The sequence below is a fragment of the Marmota flaviventris genome, chromosome 14 (assembly GCF_047511675.1).
Source record: "Marmota flaviventris isolate mMarFla1 chromosome 14, mMarFla1.hap1, whole genome shotgun sequence".
NCBI lineage: Eukaryota > Metazoa > Chordata > Mammalia > Rodentia > Sciuridae > Marmota > Marmota flaviventris.
The window spans coordinates 6,930,418-6,957,660 of NC_092511.1; the positions used below are offsets into that span (position 1 = coordinate 6,930,418).

At 40.6% G+C, this 27,243-nt stretch overlaps 1 protein-coding gene across 1 annotated transcript in view; it reads right to left on the reverse strand.

The window, feature by feature from the left end:
- Nucleotides 1-27,243, reverse strand: part of Nol10 (nucleolar protein 10) — an 80,416-nt gene that overhangs the window by 35,394 nt on the left and 17,779 nt on the right. Inside the window, exons 10-13 of the mRNA XM_027937875.2 lie at nucleotides 23,908-23,986; nucleotides 22,179-22,328; nucleotides 19,364-19,430; nucleotides 15,473-15,525 (exon numbers count right to left, since the gene is read on the reverse strand). Coding sequence (XP_027793676.2) covers nucleotides 15,473-15,525; nucleotides 19,364-19,430; nucleotides 22,179-22,328; nucleotides 23,908-23,986 — 349 coding nt within the window. The remainder of the gene's footprint in view (nucleotides 1-15,472; nucleotides 15,526-19,363; nucleotides 19,431-22,178; nucleotides 22,329-23,907; nucleotides 23,987-27,243) is intronic.

The following is a 27,243-nucleotide window of genomic DNA, read 5'->3' on the forward strand; positions in this document are numbered from 1 at the left end:
AAACTCATATATCCACTGGTGGTTTAGGAACTTTGACCTTCACCGCATTCAGAACAGGCAAGCTTAGAGAAAACCAGACACTCCTGCTAAATTTAGGAAAGGGAGAAACAAAATTAACCTTGAATGAACTACTACAGTTTATATGAGCAAAAATTTTATTCAAACCCATGAAATTTCTTTAAAAAAATCTCTTAAAGTTCTGTCTTAAGTATTCCAAATTAGATTTATTTAACCTAAGTTATTCTAATTCAAGGTAGAAATGTATAAACAAGCCAGGCACAGTGGCACATGCCTATAATCCTAGCAACTGGGAAGGCTTGAGGCAGGAGGATAAGGCCTGCCTCAAACGTGTCTCCAAAAAAAATAAAAAAAGAAAGAAAGAAAAATTAAAAAAATTATATGCATGTGTATATATGACTATAGTCTCATATACATACATATATATTCATACTATAGTCATACATATGCAGATGCATTTTCAGTATTGCATATACATATTCATATATATATATATAGTCAAATATATGACTAGGAATGTAGCTGAGTGTCAAAGCACCACTGGGTTCAATCCTCAGTACTGAAATGCATAAACAATACATTAAATAACACTGAAAAATCCTCAGCTTCCATTTTCCTCCAATGCTGAAAAACAAAACAAAGACTAACACAGTCCCAATCTTCTTCACAGTCCACTATTAGTTGAATAAGAAAAACAGATGTTTCTTTTAAGCCCTCTCATCCATTCTTTCCTGAAGAGCCTGACCTTACACCTCAGTATAAACAACCATTTGATGTTTATCGTCATATAAGAGTTGAAATTCCAGAGCAGCTTCCTAGGGTCTGCATTAACAATGACTCTAAGCAATGTTAAAGTCCTCTGCCTCTAGCCTTTTCCTCTTCCAATTTCCTAATTACACTAAAATGCTAACCTCGCACACACACACACACACATTGGGTACTAAAGGCACTAAGCCAATTTTATCACACGAGAATGCACTTATCTCTTTGATCACACACCTGGTAATGAGCACTCTCCAAGATCTTGTTTAGTTACTTTACTCCTGCCAAGAGTCACAGATGGCTTAATGCATTACCCTTGGGTAGCACATCAGCAGTTCCGGTTTAAGCTGACTTCCTTGCAGGCAAAGTGTTGATTAATAAATTTTCAGTGTATTCTTATTGCTTTCTAAATCTTAATTCTGAAGGTTATGTAAAAAATAAGACTATCGTAATATTTAAAAATACCCAGGGACGGAAACTAGGCAGAAACAATGGAAGTCTAAAACTTTAAAAAGGTTCTATGAACACTTGAAGGCTCCACACCTTCACAGCGCTATTCTAAGAAGGTCAAAAAACATGTTGCCATCAGTTAGCAGTAATTTGTTATCTCCAAGGGTCAGGTACGGAACTAGGAAATCCTGAAGAACACACTTCAAATTCAAACAAAGTAAGATTTCCCACATGTCCCCTACATAAAGGCAAAGGAGAGCCTGAAAAGAACTCAATTTGGTCTCAATCAAATAAAATGTGGCCGCCATCTGCAATAAGGAAGAAAGACCCCCTGACTTGATAAGGGGTACAGTGATAGGTCTGGAAAGAGAAATTCAATCTCAGAGCTAAACTCAAGCAGCACATCACAGACCTGGAAGGGGCTCCAATAATGAATAGCACTCTTTAGGACAGGTTTACAAAAAAAAAAAAAAAAAAAAAAATTCATGACTTTTCAACACCAAGAAACTTTTTTTTTTTCCCCCAAGGCCATAGCAACACAGTCCAAGCAAGTAGCTTAAAGACTGAACGTGACTCTGGAATAGTTTAGAGCTGCATTGTCCAACACTCCTACACTGTAGTCAGTAGCCACATGGGGCTATTCATATTAAAACTAATTAAAATTAAAATTAAATAAAATTTAAAACCAGCCCCATAGGCACACTGACCATACTTTGAACTCAACAGCCACCAGTGACTAAGCAGCTACCATACAGGACAGGGTAGGTGAAGAATCTGCTCAGAAACACTGGTGATCTGCTTTGGTTCAGAGAATTGAAAAATGCAGGTGTTCAGTAACCTTACTAGGAAACCATGCAAATAAATTATGATACATCTATACAACAAAACACTATGCAACTAAAAAGAATCAGCTCTGGGGCTGGGGTTGTGGCTCAGTGGCAGAGCACTTGCCTAGCATGTGCGAGGTGCTGGGTTTGATCTTCAGCACCACATAAAAATAAATAAATACAGGTTAAAAAAAAATCAGCTTGATGACCAGAATGATATTTTGTAAAATGACTAAAAAAAGTCTTTCAGAAGAATAGCATGACAATAGCTGGATTCTGTTATGCATGCGAGAGGGTGTGTTGCATGAGACTTCCCTCTGCAAAGAATGTATACCAAGGACTTCTTAATGGCACTGGGAAGAGCAATGATGAGGGAACTCCTCCTTTCTAGAACATGTAGTTTTGCAATTTTTTTTATTACAGCATTTTTTGCCTAAAACAAAACTAATAACACCCTAAAAGGATTCAGGCATGGGTACCACGGGTACAGACATAGAGGGAAAGTTGACAAACTGCTACACTGCCAATCTGAAATACCCTTTCAAATACTCCTGGTAAAGAAGCAGAGACCCATGCCATGACTTGGGACTAAGGCCATCAGTGAACACCAGGATCAGTACTTATGTTATTAATGAGATGAGACCTTCAGAGTTCAGATAATAAAGATGATTTTTTTTTTCCTCCAGAGAAGTCAAGAACCTAACTCACAACCTTTCATCTTTCCATGTAGATAAATCAGAAAAATGAGGACAATTCCCTCCCAGAAAGCAGTTTAACTCTCTCAAAAGGACAGAGAACTTGACAATTTAACATTTCCAAAACCAAATTTAGCATCTGCTCTACCTCATCTCTGTGAATGGTGCCACTGTAGCCATTAAATTACCCTCCTCCTCACTCACCATCTCAGTGAATCAACAAACACTACCAAGGTCCTTCCTCAATACCCCTTTTCTCTCTCACTGCTTGTCCTAATCAATTCTGATGTGTTCTCCTACCACCTTCTTCCAAAGTTAGCCACAGGCGAATAATCTAATGAATACATATGATTTCACACCCCCATAATAAAACCTTCCAAAGGTATGCTCTACTTAAAATCAAAAGTAAAAATTTCAGCATGGCACAAAAGGCAGAGATTTGAGCCTTAATACTTCTCCAGTACTATCTCTTGCCCTCACCACCCCCTGAAAGACCCAAGTTTCTTATAAACAGACTGAACTGATTAAGGTTGATCTGTCTTATTTTAATTCCCGGTGTAGAGAATGGTCTCTTCAATTCTACCACAGTTCTTCCCACCTTTATTGTCCAATTCCAAAATGTCCTTTAAAATTCAATCCGAACCTTACTACTTCCTCTAGCCCTCCTACTTAAGGGAAGGTGACTTTCTTATGTGCTCTTGTAAGAGCGTGTATATTCAAGTCCCACACCACCTGCGCTGTCTGCTCCTTTACTAGATCATAAGTGCCTAGGCAGCAAGGTGCACATTAAAATGTCGTTGATACCCCAGGCCTTAGTGTAGGCAAATGAAAGACGCCCACCAAGCTGCCCATGTAATGAATGATCCAGTCCCTCCAAAGACCAGAGTTGTTAACTAATTAACATAGGCTATCACCAAGCCCACAAAGAAAACACAGACAGCATTTTTTTTAATGATCAATTTAAAAATAAACGATGCCTACAGATTGAAACAACACTGAAATACCACTCTACACCTACCAGAATGGCCAAAACGCAAAACATTGAGGACATCAACTATCACCAAGGATACGGACCAACAGGAACTCTCATTTGCTGCCAGAAGAAATACAAAATGGTACAGACATTTTGGAAGCCAGTTTGGCAGTTTCTCACAAGAAACATACTGCTACCATATGATCTAGCAAGCAGGCTCCTTGACTACTTACTCAAAAGAGGAGAAAACTTATGTGGACACAAAAACTTGCACCTGAGTGTTTAGAGCAGCTCTATGTCTACTGCCTAAACTAGAAGCTAGCAAGTGGGCCTTCAATAGGTGAGTGGTAAACAAACTGGTGCATCCATACAACAGATTAAGTAATAAGAAAGAAACAAGCCATTAAGTTACAAAAAGGCAGGGAAGAGGCTTTTGCATGATACTAAGTAAAAGAAGCCAATCTGAGAAGACCACATACTATGATTTCAACTTATGACATTCTGGAAAAGGCACAATCAGGGAGATAGCAAAAGGTCAGGGACACCCGGGTGTATGTGTGGGCTGACCAGGTAGGGCAATGATGCTGAATAATACTGTAATGGTGTATATGTGTCTACACACTGTCAAAATCACAGAACGCACAGGCTGTGGACTTGGAGCAAAATGATGTGCTAATCTAGGTTCACCAAGTATACCAGTTGTAGCATTCTATTGTAGAATGTTGATGGGGGGTGGGTGTCGAGATCCATCTGCGGGCTTTATGTGGACTATCAACATCGCAGCCAGTGAGGGGATAGGTCTGGCACTAGGCACTTCCCATGGTACCCCCACAAGGTTAGACCACCTGATGCAGGCGAACCTCCCCCTCAGCTCTGCCAAAGGTCTTACACAGCATTGGGGATGGGGTGACCTGCTGTAGCCGCATAGCCCCTCTAAGATGAGTATGACCTAAGATGCCAATCAACCTGCTGACTGCAAGACTTCCCAAAGCAAGATTCCATCCTGAAACCTTATCCCTGCCTTTGATGTACCCCCTTAAATAAACCAGGGGAGCCATTTCCTGTTGGCCTATCAGGGGATCCACCTTTTTGAAACTATATTTCCAACTTTGTCTTTTGTTCTTCACTAATTATTCTAGACCTTAATTTCTTAGGTGGCTTACACCTCCTTGGCAGGAATAAGAACCCCCTAATGAAGTATTGGCCGCCTCCCCATGGGGAGGGTGCATAAAAACTCTATGATCTACTCAACTGTGCTGTGAACAGAGGTTTTGCAGTTGACTAAATGAAGGGATGTCGTCATCATGTGCAGATATACAAGAAGCATGAGTAGGCAGATCTAACCCTCCTTTCAGTATGCTGCACTACAAACATTCATATATAATTTTTGCCCACCCAAGAATACTGTCCTCTTTCTCAAGAAGGTAAATACATAAATAAGCCTAGCTGAAGACATGTACCCACATAAAGATCAAGCATTTATTCCCATTTTATCAATTTCAACAACTTCCTTCTAGAAGCGCTAGTAAGGTCAAGCCCACTTCCAATACCAAAACAAGCATGTAGGAGAGCTGAATAGAGAGGCAATGGGATGGGCAGATGAAGGGTTCCATATACTTCCTGTCACTTTTATGTATATTTGAAACTTTTTCATAAAAAATTTATAAAAATAAAGTGTTAACAGTATTTTCATTTCCTCAAACCAGCACGGACTTAATGAGTGCTTGCAGCAGTCCAGGCACCTGAGGCACAAAGCTGCTGCTGCGACAGGGTCTGCGCCCAGCAGTGGTCTCGGCAGGCAAACTTTCTTAGAATCTGAGAACACTGAGTTGTTAGAGTCTGTAAACAAGTCAGGATGGCGCCTGGCATTTTGCCAGAGGGAGTGGTTTGTGAAGTAACGCCAGTGAGCCATTAAGTGTGGAGATTCCTTATTGGTTGACTGCTGTATCTAGTTTATGTTAATTAAGATAAGCTGTGTGGAATGTATAAATACCTCTGTTGTCCCACAAAAAAACGGCTCCCACTCCTGCTGTATCAATCTACACAAGTTGCTCGTCACCACCCCCCCCCCCCCGCCCCCCGGTTATTTTGCTGCAGCCGGACTGCGGCACTGAATCAAAGTAAAGGTACTACAAGTCCTCAGATTTTATTATTGTCTATACAAGCTGGATATTTTCAAAGAACAGGGCACAAATGTCTTGCCTATCTGTATAATCTGCCTTGCTGCCCCCACTTCCCCCTGTTTTTTTGTGGTACTGGAAATTGAACCCATGGGTGCTCTACCACTGATCTATATCCCCAGCCTTTTGAGACAGTCTAAGTTGACAAGGCTGGCTACAAATGCGATCCTCCTGCCTCAGCCTCCCAAGTAGATGGAATTACAGATGTGTGCCACCATGGCCAGCTACCTGCTCTCTATTGTTAAGGGAATAAAACAAAAAATAGGTAATGGGCATATTAATCAAAGAGAGTGCCACATGATTCTCATATGCAAAAACCAATCACTACGTGAGCACAATATTCTATCCCTGCCACCTGACTGGCCACACCAACAGGACAATAGAATCTGGAGTTTACTTCCCAATCTATCTTATCTAAAACAAGAAGGTTAACACTATCAGCTAAGGGAGCACAAAGGGAGAGGAAGAGTCAGAGGCTAGAAGCCAGGCCTCTGCCACTAATAGATTCAAACCAGTGAATGAACAGGAGGTCGTCACTTATTTTCAAGATAATGGACAGCTAGACATTCACCTGTTTAATAAAGCAAAAAAAAAAAATTATCATTTGATATATTAACCTAACATAATACAATATGCCATATGTACATCAAATATTTCCATATGGAAATTACATGAATTTTTGCCCACTCAGAACTGAAATAAACTTTAGAATATGTGACAGGATGCTCAGAAGATTACTTCCTGATTTTCACACATTAGTGCTCTCTGTATATTTACCTTTCTTGTGCCCCAATAATTGTGATGGGAAATGGAGAGGATTTCCTTTGTTGGAAAAAATGCCATAGATACTGTTACTGGCTGAGAATGTTTAGATTACATAGGAAGCCCCATTTCCCCTCTGTAAAGTCGCAAACAACTTGTCTGCACTGCAATAGCATGTGCACAGCCACCTGGCATCTGTGCCTTACTTCCCATTCCATAGTCATGAATATGTAAGTGAAAAACCCCAGACAGAGCAGCACTGCCTTACATAGCAATTTCATACATAAAATTCCATTATGAAAGGTTTATTGTGAACTTGGGTTAGTATGGAAAAACACTAAAAAGCAATACATTTCCTTTTCTGTTAATCAGGAAAAGCGAGTGAAAATGTTTCGAGTTTGGAATCTAACCTGCTGGGTTTGCTGGTAAGTACCCCACATTTTTTCTCCATAAAATTAGATCTTTTACCTTCCATAAGGTGTCTTGTCCTTCCAGATCTTTCCTACAGGTTTGATTTTACATCTAACATCCCTTTCTTGGATCATAAAATGAAGCATATGTCCCCTTGCATTATTATGAATCAAGACATCTAAAAAATATGCATCTCTGAACTCAGTTTAAAGTGAATCATGTTTTTCACTCAGACTGACTTTTCTTCCTGTTAGTAGCTCTGAGAGGCGAGTGTCTCCCTGGCCCTGGTCCAACAGCTCTTCCTAGAGACTCAGTAATAGAAAACCTCTTCAGCCCAATGCCCCAGCGTTCACTCTAACTCACTACAGCGCCTTTCTTTCAGGATTTTATTTTTTCCCTACATCCTGTGATAACACAACTCTTGGCTGAGCTTTCTTCAACTCACAACAACCAGGACAGCCTGGGTAGCATTTTGTCCTTTTCCACCCCATGCATGGGAGGGACTGTTGCCAAATCCTACTTAATATTATACCCTGGGCTTAAGACCAAAGCCTGTGGGAGGCCACCTGCCCAGGAGCTAAGCATCCCCTCTCAGCCTTGTGTAAAGTGAGTGTCGGTCTGGCATCGCATGCGACTTGCTGTTCGAAGTAAGTGGCCTTCGCCTTCGCTGGGCAAAGAAGTCTGCTTCAGCTCTGGATTTGGGCATTACCCCTGCTTTGAAACCTTATCCCCTGCCTTATTTGTGAAGAACATTCTATCGAAACTCCTTTGTGTGTCTCCCCACCTCCCCCCATAAAAATAGATTCCGGGGGCCCACTCTCTTGTCTTCTAGCATGGAAGCTGACCTTAAGGTCACAGAGCTGTCCTATCCTCTGTGTCCTATGCTTTCTCACTGTTTTCTTAGCTTAATTTGCAGCCAGCTCTTCTGATCCCAGCTCATCTCATCAGTGCAGGTTGCTGGCAAGAAAAACCCCTACATCTCTCTCTTTTTTGTAATTAACATGTTGCTGCTAAGGCCCATTTCACCCATTGCTAACTTATGTTGTGAATCTTTCCCCTTCTCCTACTCTACCCATTGTATTAATGTTTCTCAAGTTCAATTTCATTGGTTTAACCTCTTATAGAGATCGGGTTCTAAATCAAGCAGAAGGACTAAATGGAATACAATTAAAATAAACTTGAGAATCCCTTTGGAATAGTTTCCTCTGGTGTTGGAGTGACACCAGATACAATGAATAATTTTCATCCTGTGACCATGTCACACCAAAAAAAAAAAATCCCACGTTGCAAGTTACCAAGAGCACACTCAAGGTGGCATCACTATGCGCTGAGAAATAACAGCCTTTTTAAACAGTATTCCTCACCTCAGCACAGAACACTAGAAAGAACAAGAGAACTGCTTTCTCGGTGCGCTCCCCACAGGAGGCAAAACTAGCACCACTGGAGACACAGCAGGCACAGGAGACTGACAGCACATGGTGGTTGCTCTCCCCTCTCAAGACATAATATGCCCATGGAAAGGCACAGGTGGCCTCATCATTCAAACCCCTAGAGAGTGTAAGTATATGCTCCTGCTCTCCCTCTTTCCCTGTCCAAGAAACTAGGGCTCAGAGAGGATTAAGAACTCATTTAAAGTTACAAAATTTCTAAGTGGCAAAGGTGGTTTTCAAAATCTGGTCCAACTAATTCCAGTATCTAAGTTCTTCGCTGTGATGCAGGGTAAGGAAATGCCTCCTAGATCCAGTTCTGCCACCAACTTGTCATCTGACCCTGAACAAACAACTTGAATCCTGGCTTAGGGGACCTCAAAGATCCTTTCCAATTCTAATGTTCTAAGCTTCAAAAGCTTCCCTTTCCTATGTGTCTAATTTACGCTCTGTCTTGGATATTCTTTGTATACTGGTCAATTCCTCAGGGATAGTTTTCTTTGCATCTGGTACAACTTCAAGAGAATATGTTGTTAATAAACTATAAAACAGTAACTTCTAACAAAATTACTTCTATCACCATGTCTAACATCTATCTGCTTAAATGAGCATTTTTAGGTAGAAATTTTCAACATACACCAGCAGGCCAATAAGACCACTCACCTGGGCGCTCTGCACAGTATCTTATGAGCAAACATGCATGAGCCACGGTTGGCTTTGAGAGGGCAGGGATCGATAGAACCCATCATGGTTAATGGTCACATTTGAACTCAAATCCTTTTTTTTTTTTTAATGTATTGGGGAACCCAGGGGCACTTTACCTCTGAGCCATATCCCCAGTCCTTTTTATTTGCTAAGACAGGGTCTCACTAAGTTTCTGAGGCTAACCTTGAGTTTGTGATCCTCCTGCCTCAGCCTCCTGAGTTGCTGGGATTACAGGCACGAGCCACAGCCTTTACCCAAATCTTAAGGAGGAACACACACAGCACTTCTAGCACTCCCTTGGAAAGCACAGGAAGAAAAGTGACAGGTATTGTTTCCAATCTTTTAAACAGGTAAGTCTATTGTGCCCTGCAAGTAAAGGCAACTTTTCACATATTCCAGAAAAGCTACAACAAAAGCCCTTGCTTCCATATTCTCCTTTCATATTTTTCTAGGAAAGAGTCTGGTTAATCTGTGCTGCTAAGAGGCACAGAGGCCTGGTCAACCGTGGACATAAAGTAGAGCAATAGGCATATGAGATATGTCAGTGAGGAAAGAGAGACTGGCTGGCTGTTCAACTGATCAACTGTCTTGGAAAAGCAAAACTGCACTGTTGGCCACCACTCACTCTGCTGTTCTCCAAAATTTCCAAATAGTGTCATTTACCATTTTCCCTAGGTATGTATCATCGTTAGATAGAAGACCGAGTCCTTGGTCTTAAACTTTAAAGAGTGGAAAAAATATATACATATACAATACCTATATACAATATCTATGTAAGAAGGAAAATGATAAAATATCTACCTAAAAAAAGACTTATATTAAGTACTTGACCCTGGACTGCCCTAAGCATTTTCCTTAGCCACTGAGCCCCAGCATCCTTTTTCTTAGCACCCAGCTGTAGTTCTGCCGGCCCCTCCCATACTGCGAGCTCACAAGGGCAAGGGATAGACTAACTCACCAGCACATTCTCAGGGCACAGTGCTCAGTGCATCCTTGCTGAAACGCTGGCCTCCCACATTTACTTTATAATATAGGAAAATCCAAAATAAAAATAGGAAAAAGAGCAGAAGTTATCCACCTAGGATTTTCAGATAATTAATTTCAAGATATTGTCAAACCTAATATTAAACTAAACCAACATTTAATTTGGATGGCTGGCAAAGTGACATCTGCTTTAAGAGTTAAAGAGTGAGGCTGTGTTCTTAGCCTTCAGGAAATGTACATCACAGCACGCCAGAACACAAATATTTTAAATACTGGACTTGAAAAAGATGTCATCTATAAAGAGGATCCCACAGATATGACCAAAAACTAGCCACAAAGAGACAATCTGACATAGTGACTGAGTTTATAACTAAACAAATTCAATTCACTACACACAGGGCAGTTAAAATCGTCTGTACCCAAACTTGCTTTTGGCACAAAAGTACTCAGAGAAAAAATACTGATTAAAAAACAAACAAACAAATTCCAACACCTAGTTTTGTTTCTTTGTTAAGCAACAACAAAAAATGTGCGAGACTGCAATTATCCATATATTTACCACAACATTTCTCAGTCACCTGTCTACAAATGGCTTCCAGATGCTCTTAAGCTATTGCTCCCTGCCACCTTCAACACTGTGCAGCATGTGCTGTGCACTGCCTTTGGCTTTGCATGTCTCCAGAAGGGTTGTGTGTGGGGGGGTGTGTTTTGAAGTTCTGGGGATTCGGCCCAGGGCCTCATGCATGCAAGGGGAGCACTCTATCACTGAGCCGCATCCCAGCTCTGTGTAGTTAAAAATTAAGGTAAGCAAGTGTTTCCCAAGACTTCATCTTTTTCCACACCCAGTCTCCTCTATTTTCAAGGGAGAGTTTGGGGTGTTTTATGAATTATGCTGGAGAAATTCAAGGACCATTTCATACTAGAAACAAAAGCACTAGTGTAGGTTAGATATCATCCTTCCTGTTTCTAATTCTGCCCCATCTGCAGGGACTTTGGTTCCAAAAGTACTTTCCAAGTTTTAAATTAAATAGTAAATGCTAAAATAATCAATCATTATGTTTTGTTGATTCATTATAAATAAAACATTTTAGCAGATATAATATACAAGTTTTTCCTAAAAAAAGTTTTAAAATAAATACCTAACACCAGTATAAAACCTGGGTGCAGTGACACTGCATATGATCTTTATAGCAGCTTAAATTTATATGTTTAGAACAAAACCAGAAACTTACATGCTTTGCTAACTCAATCCTTTTTGTTCTTCTAAATCAAAGAGCTTCCAAAACAATTAATAATACATTTTCCTTTTACACATCCACATTACCAAGCAAGCAGACACCCAATGACCAAGTGCCCAGCAGCTGCAGAAGCTAACTGTGCATCAGAGGCATGGAACTTGCAAACATTTCTAAAGCAACAGGGGACTGGATTCCCTGGAGTCTACACAGCTGCCAAAGGTGTCCGTTATGACACGCTAACCTGAGATTAAATTAAATTTTAGAGGAAAACAAAATATCCTGGCATTAGTCTCTGGAGTTGAAAATGAGTTAGACTCTGAAGCAAGCAAGCAAACAGCACCTCAGAGTCCCACCTCTGAAGGAAAAAAGGAGGTCACTCAGAAAATGGGACAAGTGCTAAAAAAAAAACCCCATGTGGTTGCCCAGGACTAGTTAGCTACTTAGCTACTGAAGTGGCAGCAGGTAGTATAAATCAGGAACTGCCTTAATCTACAAAGACTTCAGGTATTCAAGAAAGATGGTATCAGAAAGGCAAAACTGAACAGGCTGAAAGTACATTGAGCTGTCTTCATTTTTACATGGCCCAAAAGTGGGGTGGAGAGTATTTCATGCCTGATTTATAAGATATTAATACAAATCGGTCCAGACTGCCTACACTTGGCACAAATCATGTCTTAAACACACACTTCTCTGGTTCCATAGGCCTCAGATGAAACTTCAAGCCAAATATCAGCTCTGTGAGTCTGATAAAACCTTATGAAAAATGGCAGCCTTTCAGACCCCTGGGCTCTCTGCACTTTGTTGGAGTATTACAAAGAGCAGGTTCCAAGCAAAGACAAGTGCTGCTATAAAACACGCAGGGGCAGCAGGACGGAGGCCTGGTCAGGAGGGAGCATGGCAGTGCAAGCTGCACACAGCACTCGACTTTGCAGGAACTGAGCCACACGCACAGGCATCAGGCGAGGGCTCTGGACTTTTGTCACAGCTTCCTGTTACGAAGCTGAAACTAAAGGGTCCTATGTTACATTGATCTAGAGAGCAGTTTCTCACCACCTGGCTATTACCAGCTCCTCTCACTCCTGCTGCTTCAAGTTTCCATCATTTGGAACAGCAACAAGAACCCAAAGAAACAGACCCAGGAAATCAGAAGTCTCTTACAGTTCTAACATAACATATACGTCACAAGCCAAGCAATGAAATATAATGGAGGTAACTAAAAATGCTTCTGGTAATTTTAATACCTTGGCACTATATTTCTAAGGTTAACTTAAGGAACCCAGATACAAATTTGTATAGTAAATACAATTTCACATGTGTAACATTATAAATATAAATTGAAAGATAATACATTCAAATATTAACAGTAGTATAACATCCAAGTATTACTATTAGTGATAGCAGTATCAGGATGATTTTTGTACTTTTTAAATTAATTTGTTTAATTAATTAATATTTTTATGACAGCAGAATGCATTAAATTCTTATTACACATATAGAGCACAATTTTTCATATCTCTGATTATATACAAAGTATAGTCACATGTCTTCATACATGTACTTTGGATAATAATGTCCCTCACATTCCACCATCATTTCTAACTCCATGCCCCTTTCCTTCCCCGCCACCGCTCTGCCCTATCTAGAGTTCATCTATTCCTCCCATGCTCCCTTCACTATGAATCAGTCTCCTTATATCAGAGAAAACATTTGGCACTTGGTTTTTTGGGATTGGCTAACTTCACTTAGCATTATCTTCTCTAACTCCATCCATTTACCTGCAAATGCCATGATTTTATTCTCTTTTATTGCTGAGTAATATATTCCATTGTGTATATATGCCACATTTTTTTTTATCCATTCATCTACTGAAGGGCATCTAGGTTGGTTCCATTTTAGCTATTGTGAATTGTGCTGCTATAAACATTGATGTGGCTGTGTCCCTGCAGTGTGCTGTTTTTAAGTCCTTTGGGTAAAGACCAAGGAGAAGGACAGCTGGGTCAAATGGTGGTTCCATTCCCAATTTTCCAAGAAATCTCCATACTGCTTTCCATATACTTTTAAAGCACTGAGAATAGAAAAATGCATAGATTGCTTGCAAATCAAAAAAGCTGTGTCTATTTCTACAAAAGGTCATTTTATAAAATGCAAAAATATCAAAGAAAAATAATTTCTAATATTCTTCCACCTTTCATGGCCTGGGGATGACCTCAGCATCCACACATTTGCCCAAGCAGAAACCAGGGTGTCGTCCTTGATCCTTTCCTCTTCCTTTGCCTCACGCCAAATGATCATCAAGTCTATCCTACAGCCTCAACAGCCCTTCCGTTTCCGTCCCACTGCCCCAGCTTCATGTGTCTTCATGGAGGGCTTACTGCCAGTCTCCAAAGCCCATCTCCACCCCACACAGGTGGATCTGGCCTGCTCAGCCCCTCCTGAGGAGGAAAAAGCCTTGCCTTCACCTTCCTGCTAGTCCATTTTTGACATGGGGAAGAGACCTAAGATGAAGCCGAAGATGAGAACATGGTAAGCTCTCTTTGGAGGAGGATGAAGACAGCTGTCTTCCCTGAGTTACCTCAAGCTGGTGTGTTCTGCCTCTCCCCACGGCTCCCCAAAGGGGCAGAAATGGGGAGAAAATGAGGTAACCCTGGGCTGAGGGGAGGTATTTCTTGTGATCTACACAAGTCTTAACCACTGAACACCTCTGAGATACACCACTGGACATTTCAAGGATTACGAACCCTCTGAAATGACTGCCTGCCAGGTTGGGCTTCTTTTCCCAAATTATCTTAGCGCTAAAAAGGGAGGCCTGGTGCAGCCGGGCAGGCACTCTTGTCTTCCTGTAGACCACCCCAGCCGGCTCCTATCCAACCCATTCTCGTGGCAGCCAAAGTAACCTTTCTAAAACACACATCTGATCCTATCACTCTCTGCGAGGACGCTGCCAGCACTCCAGACCCTTGTTCCTATACCTGGCCATGAGACTCTTCCTCACCTGGCTCTTCTCCCTGAGCACTGAACTCACCACTCCCTCTCCTGCCAAGATCCCCGCCCTTTCTACATCCCGCTCAACCCACCCCTCCACCCGGCCCACATAACCAACCTTGAGTCTCTCCACGTCTCTCCTGGGCACTGTCACACTGCCAGCACACAGTACTGTGCCTGACACGCAGCTGAGGCAACCAACATACACTTGTTCAACAACCAACACAAGGAAAGGTAGGTCAACTGATGGGAATATGGAAGCCGCTGAGCCCAGGAGAAAGGAACACAGGTAAACCCAAAGGCCTTCATTTCATTACCAATCAAAAGAAGTATCACAAAGTGCTTTCAACATTGGTTTCCTGAGACCACAGCAACTCAAGTGTCAGGCGGAATACTTCACATAGTTGAGCTACTTCAAAAGAACCATCATAAATAGAAAGTAATTTCATCAGTGGAGGTGAAAGAGGTCATGGAGAGCTCACCTCCCTCAAGTTCTGATCTGCAAATCCCTCCATTTTTCTTCCCCCCAAATCTCAGTAATTTAATGCCAACTTTATACTCTGTATCCTTTTGCTTTGGAAATGACATTCCTCTATGTTTCTTTTCACTATAAACTAAGAGGTAAAGTGGGGAAGGTTCTGGCATAAAAGAAGAATGCTTTAAGGAGGAAAGAATCAGGGCAGATTATCAAGGGCCATGTCGACCTCGGATGGGTCTCGCTTCTTTTAGACACAAACTGCGCTGGTATGACAGGACAAGTTCAGGCTTCCAGATTTAGGTCTTTTGATCAACAGCTGAAAGTTTAAGATTCTGAAATGCTTGAAACCAAGAATAACTCTAAAGGATAAATACTTAGAATGTCTATTTTAACACGATATAAAGCAGTTTCCCGTAAGAGTGTCTGGACTTCACCCGTTTCAGGAGGCAAACTCAACCCACGAGTGAGTCTGCTGTGCGTCACTGACACAGCCACACAAAGCCCAGTCCCCACACACCTGTTCAAAACTGACCCCTTCACTCGCCTTGTTGATATTATAACTCTGACTTGTATTTCTTACCGGAATGTAATAGATGCCCATCTTGGGGGTTTCATTGGCAGTGAAAAGCATTCCTAAAAATAAACACACGGGGGAAAGTAAACACACGGGGAAGTAAACACCAGGGGCAGTACCCTTCTCTACTCAGGGTCTCATTCTGACAGGCCTGCGGCGCACACTGTGCAGCGTCCAGCAGAAGCACCACGCCTGGAAGCCAGGCTCCCCTGGAGCAGGTCCTGGCTTCAGCTGCTGCCCCTCCTCGACACAGGACCTCAATCTTCACAAAGGCAACTTCCCCATCTGGGAAACACCAGGCTGTCCTAGCTAAATTCACGACAAGTTCTCACCATGAGGTGTTCAGAGTCACACCAAGTTTGGCAAAATGCTCAGTTTCAAAAGATGAATTAAAGGTAGTTTGGTGTATTATTTTATTAGAGTAATAATGAGGAATTAAGAAAAACTTCTTTCTGTTAATTAGAAAGAATGATTAGTTGAGTCTCTGAGGGCTCAGCACTGTCAGCAAGCACAACTGAAGGAAGGCCAGTTTTCTGGAATTCCGTAAAGGACTCTCCGTAACCCTAGTAGCAGTGACTACCTAAAGAGCCATTATTCTTTGGCTCTAGACTATTTGATACCAGGGTATTCAGATGTCTCAGTTTTGTTATCTTTTCTCTTCTACTTTTCAACACATCCCTCACCCCCCAAGTTTTCTGGGGGACAGCTCCCCAATGTGGTGAGACACACCTGCTGAGCCTCCTCGTAGCCTCAGTTCCAGACTGCTGCACTCTAAAACTGAACTCAGCAAACACTTGGCTGGTCCAGGATAATATACCGAGCACTCTCACATAGAGTATCTTAGCAAACACACAACTCTTAAAAAAGAAACATCATCTAGTCCTTTACCAGAAACACTTGAGAAGCACAGAAGCACTGCCTTGAACAGCTCAGGCTCTGAGAACAAAACTGCACCACAGGGACAGCAGGGATGGACTCCCCCTGTGTAAACTCCTGTCTGAAGTGAGCACGTGAGGATATTTACAGCTATCCCCAGTAGTGATTTCCATGAGTTCAGAGGACGCTGCTGTAGGATAAAAAGCTACGTTTAACAGCATGCGTGGTCTCCGACAGCCCCGTAAAGGAGGCAAGAAAGCTGAGGCTGGGATATTGGTATAATTATTAACCCTGAAGTAGGTCTTTCTTGAGCCCAAAGCCCATCTTTTGTCTCTGCCAATGGTTTCTCAAACCAATGATCCTTCTTCCAGAGGTCTGGACGGGAGCTTCCTGGGTCATGAATCTGATGCACATCAATGTCACAGAGTCCCACTGCCTCTGTAAGTGCCCTGACCTGCATAGAGCAGCTGCTTGACACATGAGAACTGCACAGAGGGCTGAATAAGCAAGAAGAGCGAGGCGGTAAAAAGAACCAGAAAGGCAGAATCATTTCTCAATATCCTGAGCACCTTACTACTAGAAAAACATTCCAAAACAATCACCATGATTAGGCTTTAATTACTCCAAAATGAGTAAGTGAGCAGATAAAGAAACAAGGAGGTTTTAGCTTTTCGAAAATATGATTAAGCTCATAGTGATTAAGCATAAAACATATGGAGTGGCGCGGAGGGTGAAAGGTGTGGCAAAGCAAGAAAAAGCAAAGCCTGTGAATCAACCACGCTCAGGCCCAAGCCACTGAGAAGACGTAAGGGACTCATCTGCCCGCGCCTGCCGTCGCACAGAGCCCAGCAATGATTGGGCCAGCTGGTTTATGTCTGATGACTCTTGTAAGTTATCTGACAATACAATTGTTCCTCTGTCCAAAATGTCACTTCTAAAAATCTAAGAAAACCATACTTGGTAATAGAGATTCCCGCTAACAAGCGAACCAGCCTCATCCTTACCAATTCGGGGACAGTCAGCTAGCTGCAGACTGACCTCAGCCTGTAGCAGCCTTGCATCATTTTCATCAAAATATTTAAACCTAAACTTAAGCCTTTAGTCCTCCCTGTCATTTTAGATAAAAACAGAGCTGGAGGAACTAGCTACACAACATCTTGAGAATCAATCATACATGTCCAGGAGGGGGACGCTCTACAAGACTGCTAGCCTGATCTTAGAAAGGTCAATGTCATGGAAAAAGGAAAAAGAGATGGGGGAATGATCCGGAGTGAGGTTCTCTCACTACTCTCCGCCACTCTTCAGAATGTCACTCCCTTTCCAGCCAATCCCATTCCTTGCCCCTGTCCTAACCTCAGCTCACCTGCTTCATTCACTTCACACTGAGCCCAGATCCTTTTATTTTGCAGTACTGGGAACTGAATTCAGGGCCTTGCAGAGGCCAGGCAAGTGCTTTACCATCAAGCTACCTTCCCACCCACAGCCCCATCACTTCAATAACCCAACTAGGGTTGCAGCATTTTCACCTGCAACGTATTTCTGAACTCTCCAGGATGCAACTACCTTCCCACTGTATAAGAGCCTTCAAACTCTCACAGGGGAAATGCAAATAACAAGATCCCTAGCTACTTCTCTCTTTCTTAACGTGTTAACTAGGATAAGCCCATTTCAGAAAGATCCTAACCAAAGCCCTGCCACACACCAGCAGGGTAACCAGTCCTGGCAAATTAGCCAACTGCTTTGATCTAAGAGGTAAGGAAAAAACAGACAAAAAGAAAAAGCCAGGTGCAGTGGCACATAGCTATAATCCCAAAATTTGGGAGGCTAAGACAGGAGGATCACAAGTTTGAGGCCAGCCTCAGCAACTTAGCAAAACCCTAAACTTAGTGAGATTCTGTCTCAAAATTAAAAAATAAAAAGCACTGGGAATGTAGCTCAGTGGTAAAGCGCCCTTGGTTCAATCCCCAATAGCCGCCCCACCAAAAAAAGAAAGAAAGAAAGACTGTGGGTCACTGAATATGTAGGGTTATAAAAATAATAAATTTATATTACAGCATCCAGTATCCAGATTGACAGTATCATAGCATTTTAGATTCAAACCAATCCACCCTTTACCACAACAGGTGCTCTGATGACAGACAGACCCCAAGTCACTCAGCATGTCACTTCTAGACCTTCTCCACCTGTTCCCACCTCAAGTCCTCCCAGAGTCACCACAACTCAGGTGTGAAGTTTCCCATCCCCACTGAGGCCCTAGGGGCCCCATCCTCCTTGTTATTCTTTCACAAAGATTGTATAACAATCCCTCAGTGGATCACAGACCCCGTCTCCCTCTAATTCAACCTCACTCACTGCACCAAACTCAATGCCAAACAAAATCTCCTCTAAGGCTCTTCTCTTAGTACTCTGGGTAAAAAGTGTTCCCTCTAATGTGTGTCCACACAAACATGACAGAACTCTTTGTGCTCTGCTATGTATACCTGCATTAGAATTATTTGTGTGTGCTCACACCTGGAATATACTACTTCAGAGTAGAAACTGTTCTCATTCTTCTCTCATACCCCTAAAGTCTTCACATTGCCTTGAATGTATTGTTCAACATGGAAATCTATCATATTCTTTTCTGAACAGCACACAACAGAGAACAAACCCAAACCCCATGGCTTCATGAGCCATATGTGTATTGTTAGGCAATTCCAGCCTCCTCCGATTTCTAACCTCAATTTCCACCCACTATTACTAATCACATAAAAGAGTTAAGGAGCACACCAAAATAGCATTTCACCTGCCGCCTACCTAAATATTGTTACTAGTTTCTACTAATAGCTAGGTGGGATGAGGACTGAGTCATTAAAAGTACCTTCTTCTGAATCATGCATATCACTTCCTGTTCTTTATTCTTCTAAATAAAATACCCAATACCAAGTCAAACTCTATCTTAAGAAGTAAAATTAGTTTAAAGCTAAAAAATGTAAAGCCAACATTTGTCTCACCAAACATTGTGTGCTACATCATACATACCTGAGTTGGGATACAGGCAAACATCATTAAGGTCATGTTCTGGTTCCAAGGAAGTAAATATTTTCCCCTAAAACAGTAAGCAAAAAAGGATTATTTAAATAGTTAAAGATAACTTTTAGCAATGTAAAGAAAATGGAGACGTAACTCAACCACCTGCTGCTACAGAAATAAATAAAACAACCTAACTGAAGAAATCTATATTTAAAAAAATCTTAGAGAATTTGGGTATCAATTTATCAAATGTTCTCATTTTAGAGATGAAGAAATTAAAGCCCAAATTGGAGAGGTGACTTGTCCAAAAAAGCCCCAGGGTTTTAAAGATGATACCTATATGTTGAAAAGGGGCAAAGTATAAAATAAACTGCACATCAACTTTACAAAAAATTTGCAACTTTACAAAAAATCTGTGACATATTCCCTACTTAATTCGTACTCAAAGAACCCAGAGGAGAACAGCCACCATGGTAAATGAGGACATCTGCCATTCCTATACTTCAAATACAGGGCACAGGAGACCAAGACAATGGATGTGAAATACAAAAGAAGTCTACAAATACATAAGGCCTGAGTTATTATGTAAATAAGGCCAAAACATTCCTATTTTAAATGTGAGGTAGTGTGCTATATTTAAAAAAGGAGGAAAGTAAAAGAAAAAAACTGACAGAAGAAGGTGGGTGTGAGAAGGGCGATGAGAAAGATAAACAAGGCAGGCAAGTCACGCAAAGCCAAGCAACCTGGGAGTTAGTCAAGAGGAAGTATTTAGTCATAAGAAACAAAAAATGCCAAAGTAAAATTTACTGTAGCAATTACAGTGTGACGGTTTGAAGTTTTAAGTTGCAATGCTGAAGAGCTCTGCCAGCTCTTGCAGCTATTAGTTTTTACTAGAAGACCAACATCTGGCCACAGCGAGTCCTCAGGGTGGGAGGGAGTGGCACTGCAGCCAGGCAAGGGGGTCACTTCAAGCTCCGTGAACAACTGCAGCCAACAGTGACACTCACACGGCTCTCTCTCTCTTCCTTTCCAGGTTCCTGAGATAAAAAGGAAGTGGAAAGGAAGGAAGGGAAAGGAAACTATAATAGAAAAAGAAGGGGTACCACAGTTACAGAAATCCATACTGTGGGAAACTCGACGCAGCTGAAGAGTCTGGGGAACACACGCTAATATCTAAATTGATAAGCTGCTGCCTTTAGGTAGGACAGAAGCCAGGCCAAAGTAACTTCCTCAGCATCAGTATGTATGGATTTTTAAAAATAAAAACAAGCGCATTTGTAGTAATTAAAAAAGTGTTTTCTTTCATTCATTCATTCAGGGGCTCTTTACCACTGAGCGACAGTCCCAGCCCTTTTTGTTTATTTTTGAGACAGAGTCTGGCTAAGTTGCTGAGGTTGACCTTGAACTTGCAATCCTCCTGCCTTAGCGTCTTGAGTCCCTGGGATGCCACCCTATTGCAAGAATAGTGTTTTTAACACTGAAGAAGTTTGGACTGCCAGAAAAGCAGCAGAGAAAATCCTGATCTAAGACACGCTGAATCTTCCTGAGAAAGCAAACTTCCTGCAAACTCAAAGCCCACAGTGCACACAGCTCAACTGTTTCCTGGGCACTTATCAGGGTAATTGTCCCTGAGTCACTTCAAGAGTCACAAGGAACTCACAGAACTAGGGCTCAAGAGGCAAAACCCCCTAAGAACAGCTCTAAACTTCCAGAGCAAATGCAGAGGGGGAAAAAAGGTAAGTAAGTTCAACACTTCAGGAGTCAAAAAGTGGAACTTAAAAAACCAAAGTAATGGTCTGAAAACTAGAGACAAGGGAACAAGATGACAAGGCTGAGCTCTGCAGCTTCCTGTGAGACCAGCAGCTACCTTCCACCCACCTTCATCTCAGGGATAAACTCTGTAAAAGTGACACTTTTTTTTTTTTTTAAACTACAGATGCTATTTTGCACTTATTATGTTATTTTAAAAAAACAAATTTAAGATTATAAGTCTCTAATTAATTAAATGCAAAAAAACCTCTTAAAAGCAATTGTTAGACTGAATGCATTTTTTTCCTGACTTACTTGATAAACTTACCTTCTACTATTTAAAATGAAAAAAGCAGGGGCTGGGACTGTGGCTCAGAGGGAAAGTGCTTGCCTCACATGTGTGAGGCTCTGGGTTCGGTCCTCAGCATCATATAAAAATAAAACAAAGATATTGTGTCCACCTATAACTAAAAATATTTTTTTAAATAAAATTAAATAAATAAATAAAATGAAAAAAGCAAAAGGGGGTTAAAGCCAGTAATGCTGGATTTTATTATTTTTTAAATAACACTAAGAACCGAGGGAAGGGATATCAAAATATTCAAGAGAAAATATTATTTTTTAAGAAAAATATTGTTAGAAATCGTTATAAAGGTGCCGCCTCTAAAAATCCACCTATTCAAGGTGGGAAACGAATAAAACTGGGATTTACAATAACACTGACATGGAAAGATAACTCATGGTCCATGAAGAACCTTCCTTGGGTGGTGACAAAGGCTTAGGATCTCAGGTATAGACTTTTTAAAACAATGGCTTTCTATCCACCTAACTCAACATCAAAAATGCACCCCAGGACTAGCAACCCTGGAAAACCTCAGGAGAAGGTGCAAGCACGACTGCCTCTCTTAAGCACAGACATCACATAAGCACCTGGCCTCCTCCTAGGGCTCCCGCGCGGATCCTCATAATCTCCTGCTCAGGAACCCACATCATTCAAAAGAGGCAATGGGAGCACAAGAGCATTGGGAACACACACAAATAAAAACGAGAGTAATTCCAACAAAAAAATACATACTGAGTTCTTATTCCACATTTTGATAATTCGAGAGTCTGCAGACAAAATCAGATCTAATGACTCCTGGAAATGAACTGACTTAATGGGTAGACCATACTGGTGATCTTTAACTAGCAGTGGCTTATCAGAGCGAAGATCATATAATAAAACCTGAAAGAAAAAAAACAAGTTACTTCTGTTGCAACAAACTAAACCATTTACCTTAGAAAGAAACATATGGAATTAGAATGATAGCCATTTGTTTGTTTCATTACCTTTTCATGAACACAATCAACACCCTTACTCAGAGTCCTAACATTACCAGCAATAATCTAGTAAAGTCTTTTAAATTACCCTTAGAATGTATAGTTTATGAATTCAAAACTGAGAGTCATTTTTACATACACTAAGCTTGAAAACTCCTGATCTATACTAAGAAAGAAATAACTGGAAGTCCATAATTATTTTTTTCATTTGTTAATTCAACAAATATACACACTGAGGGCCTACTATGTCCAATTGCTGCTATCGCAATTGATGTGTGAATGAAAGACATAATGAAACAGGCCAGGGAGGTTAAGGCCGACAGTGACAGCATGGCACAACTTCGGTAGCAGGGAAATCTCTTCTAACCCTTGTTGTTAGAGGCAAGGGGGCCTAGGGAAGGTAGAATCTCAGTCCTGGGTGACAGGCCCCCTCTAGCACAGAATAATAGAGGCAGTATCTATTAAATAAAGGTGGGTTTCAGGTCTCTCATGGACTTAAAGAAAACTTCCAAGCATGTGGGCTCTGCCTTCAAGGAAAGTCAGACCTCAGAATAGCCCTGCTAATGGAGGTTCTGAGGGTCTCACTGCAAGGGATATGGCTAACAGTGCTATGTGACCAAAAGGTCCCTTGCATACACAAATCTTGAAAGTATCTCCTGACCACATTTCCTGTTTGCAGGAATTCTCAGGTTCTTTGACATGTGTTTAAACCCACTATGAATTTCCAAGAATAGGAGCAGGGCAAAATTCCGTATTTCCATTTCTTGACCACAGATCTCTGTTCCACACTCTCTGGAAAATGCCATTCCAAACCCCTACCAAGAAAACCCCTGGGCCCTCCTGGCCAAATTACAGTGTTACATTGTGTGCAGGTTCTGACAGACATGCATGGGACAGCAAATTCCAACATTATGTACAATTACAACGCACCAACAGAAGAATATGGGGGGAAGTGCCTGTGCCCACCCCACTGTTATCTCTAACTCCACAGTACTCAGACAACGCACAGGGGAAATATTTCTTCTTTTGTTTTGTTTTGTAGTATTGGGGATTAAACTCGGGGTCTCATGCATGGTAGACAAGTATTCTACCAGTGAACCACACCCCACCAACCTCCTTCCCCCCCGCTTTTTCTTTTTTTAATTAGAGCATTGTTTGTACATACTAGCTGGGTTCATTTTGACAAAATCATACATGCACAAAACCCCACATCCCTTTTAAGTTTTTGAGATGGGGTCTCACTAAGGGAAGACTTGTGATCCTCCTGCCTCAGTCTCCTGAGTAGCTGGAATTACAAACATGTGCATCATGCTTGGTTAAGTCAAGCTTTCCTCAGGTATTAGAAGAATCCAGCATTCTGGAGTATCCTCACCACTCAGGCCAAACTTTAATGTCCCATTCTGTGTTCCCACAGTATGATTCTCCTGACACATGCTTCTGAAAGACCAACTTCCATATGACATTTCAACTTAAACATTATTTACCTGCCCTGTAGATGTTCCAACTGCCATGGTCAAAGCACCATTAAATTTCAAAGCAGAGATGGTTGGTAAACTGTTTATCCTGAAAGGCAAAATATTCATGTTCCATGAATATACTGTCAAACCTCATTCTAAGTAACAAAGTCATTGCTAAACTTCACTTCAAATCTAATAGGGAGCTGGGTACAGTGGTGCACACCTATAACCCCAGCAACTCAGGAGGCTGAGGCAAAAGGATAGTAAGTTCAAGGCCAGCGTTAGAAACTTACCCAGACCCTGAATCAAAAAAATAAAAAGGGACGGGGACGGAATTCAGTGATAAGAGTACCTCCAAGTTCAATCTCAGTACCAAAAAAAATTCTAATGGGGACTTTCTAGCCTTTTGTTTGGAGGATAAGTGCAGCCACACTTTTATAATTAAAATTTGAAATACATTTTACATACAAATGCAATCTATATTTACCTTCCATTTTATTTAAACCATGATAAGGTATTCTCAGAAAAAAATCTGTTTTTACTTAAGGAGAAAACAATTTTATTTTTGGACTTGGGTATACACATTTTCATTTCATAATTTGCTACATCCAGGTAAAACAAAAGAGTATCTCCAAATAAGGACCCTAGGATCTCTAAGAGTATCAAAGACATCTCTAGAATGCGCTTCTTACCCACCAACCGGGAATTTCTGCACAAAAAGCAATGATCCAAGTGCAAATAGTGACGGACATGACTCAGAAATGGACAAGCATTCCTGCTTTCCATGTCTGAATGTCCTTGGCCCAGGTCCACCAGGCTGCTGGCACTGAGCAACAGCTTTGCCTCTTCTGCCACCCAGAGCCTCAGCCTGGAACCGCCACGGAAGTAGCTATCAGAAGGAAGCCTGAGGCTTTGCCTCCTCTTCAAAGTGAACCTTGGAAAATTCTTTAGCACACTGATACATTTTTTTTCCACTTACTCAAACTTTGTTTCTTATTAAAATTTTGCCATTGTCTTCATAAAAAGTACTACAGAATTATTGTACTTTGCAATTTTTGTGGTGAATGAGAACTTTGGTCCATTATATAAAACAGGATATTGCTGATGAACACCAAAGTCACTGATCTTTGTTCACTTACTTTGTAACCAATTTATTTATCTTAATTAATTCTCACAGGTTTTCAGTTGATTCTGTTGGGCTTCTCAGGCAGACAACAATTTCTCCTGCAAATAATGATCTCCTGCCGCCCCATGCATATTTACACTTTTTTCTTTCTTTCTGTATAGACTCTACCTTCCAGAACTTGTTAAATAATGGAAATGGTGGCTTACAAGATTTGTAGGAAAAAAATAAAATCAAGCAGTTAAAAAACAAAAATAAAAACACCTAAAACTGAATCAGTAAGAAAACTACTTTTAACATTTTCGTATACCTCCAGATTTTTTCTTCTGGCTGTACACATACATGTTCATTGTTCTTCTTACACGAATGTGAAAAAATTCTACAGGCAACCGTGATTTACTTTCCCACTGCACCATATACTTGAAGCATCCTTTCCTGTTAATAAAGTATGCTTCTGAAACAATTCTTAAAAGGCTGAACAGTAAACATGCCACTGATGGATGCTTTTCATCTGTAAATACAATAACAGCAACTAGATCAAAAAACTATTGTTCTATACAGAAGGAACTTAGAATAATGCCCTGTACTATGTATTTGCTATTATTTCTACCAAGCTTTATTTAATCAATATCCTCTGGTTCTTTCTAACACTTTAAAATTAGTAACAAGAAAGCAAGCTGTGGCAGCCATACCTGTAGTCCCAGCTACTAAGGAGACTGAGGCAAGAGGATTGCTAGAGCCTAGAAATTTGAGGCCAACCTGGACAACATATAAAAACCCATCTCAAAAAAAAGAGAGAGAGATGTTAGTAACTGCGCTATGGTGGACGCCCTGGGCTGAGGAGATGGGAGAGTGTACACTATGAGCAAGTGAGCAGACATTTAAATGGATACTAGGTTTTCTGTAAAGACAATTTAGCAACATATCAAATGGCTTAAAAATATGCTGTTAAACTCAGGATATTTCAGATTCTAGATATTTTCCCTCAGAAAATAATTACCAAATTATAAACACCCAGCTGATAGCAACAGTGGTCTGGTTACTTAAAGATATCTTCCTACATATACACAGGTCATTTTTACTTTCCTTTTTGTATTTCTAGAACTTTTTAATAATTTTTTTTCACTAAGAATAAATTTTAAAATAACATTTATTTAAAAAAAAAAAAAACTCCATCATGACAGCTAAAAATACCCTATCTCTAAGACAAAAGAAGCCAGTAAAAAATGTTTGTGAATCAATATTCTATTTTTTATAAGTACCGCGCGCTAACCGATTGCGCCACTGGAGCTCCAATATTCTATTTTTTAAATAAATAGAATAAATACCCTCTTGTTTCTAAAGACCACAGTTAACAAAATATATTTGTTACAGGAATTGAACCCCAGGGTCTTGCACATGCTAGGCAAGCGTTCCACCCCAGAGTTATATCCCCAATCCATCCCCCACCCCTTATGATTTTATTTTGAGACAGGGTCTTGCCAAGTCACCCAGGTTGGCCAAACTTGTAATCTTCCTGCCTCAGCCTCCTGATTCGCTGGGATTACACATGTGCACCACCACCACTGCCCAGCAAGATTTTTTTTTTTTTTTCACATCTCTTCCTTAGATTCTCTATAATGTTACCTCCATTGCAGTCACTACATTAAAAGAAGGAACAGTCTTAAGACAGACTACAACAACCTGTCTTTCTATATACTTTTTCCTAGATGTAACAATCGACAACAGAACTTATTCCAGAACCCAAGCCTCTATTCTACCTCAAGGAATAGTCAATATTTAAGAGTGAGAGAAAATTAGTCTCTGCTTTCTAGGGAGTACGTAAAGATCTTTAAGTTATAATCAATTTTTTTACCTTCCAAAAATAAGCAGGTTTCTGATTTGCTTTCTTTCATGCCTGTATGATAAAATATTAATGTGCATTTTACACTGATTTATTCTATTAGTAAATATAGGAATGAATTTTCCAATTTAAAATTACTTAATATTTTGTATACCACACCAAAATTAATGAAGTTGTTTGTTTGCTTTAATAAGACAATAAAAATCAGGACAAAAAAAAAATGTTTCTATGCTCACTTTAAATCTCATAATAAAAAAGGTGAAAAAAATTATTCTTTATTTCTCACATAGAGAAGAAATACATATTAGAAAGACACATCTTCCTAACTTTGTGATTCTTAATTTTTTTTTCCCTTAGGTCAAAGATGTTTCACATGAACTGATTTAAAAAATAAATA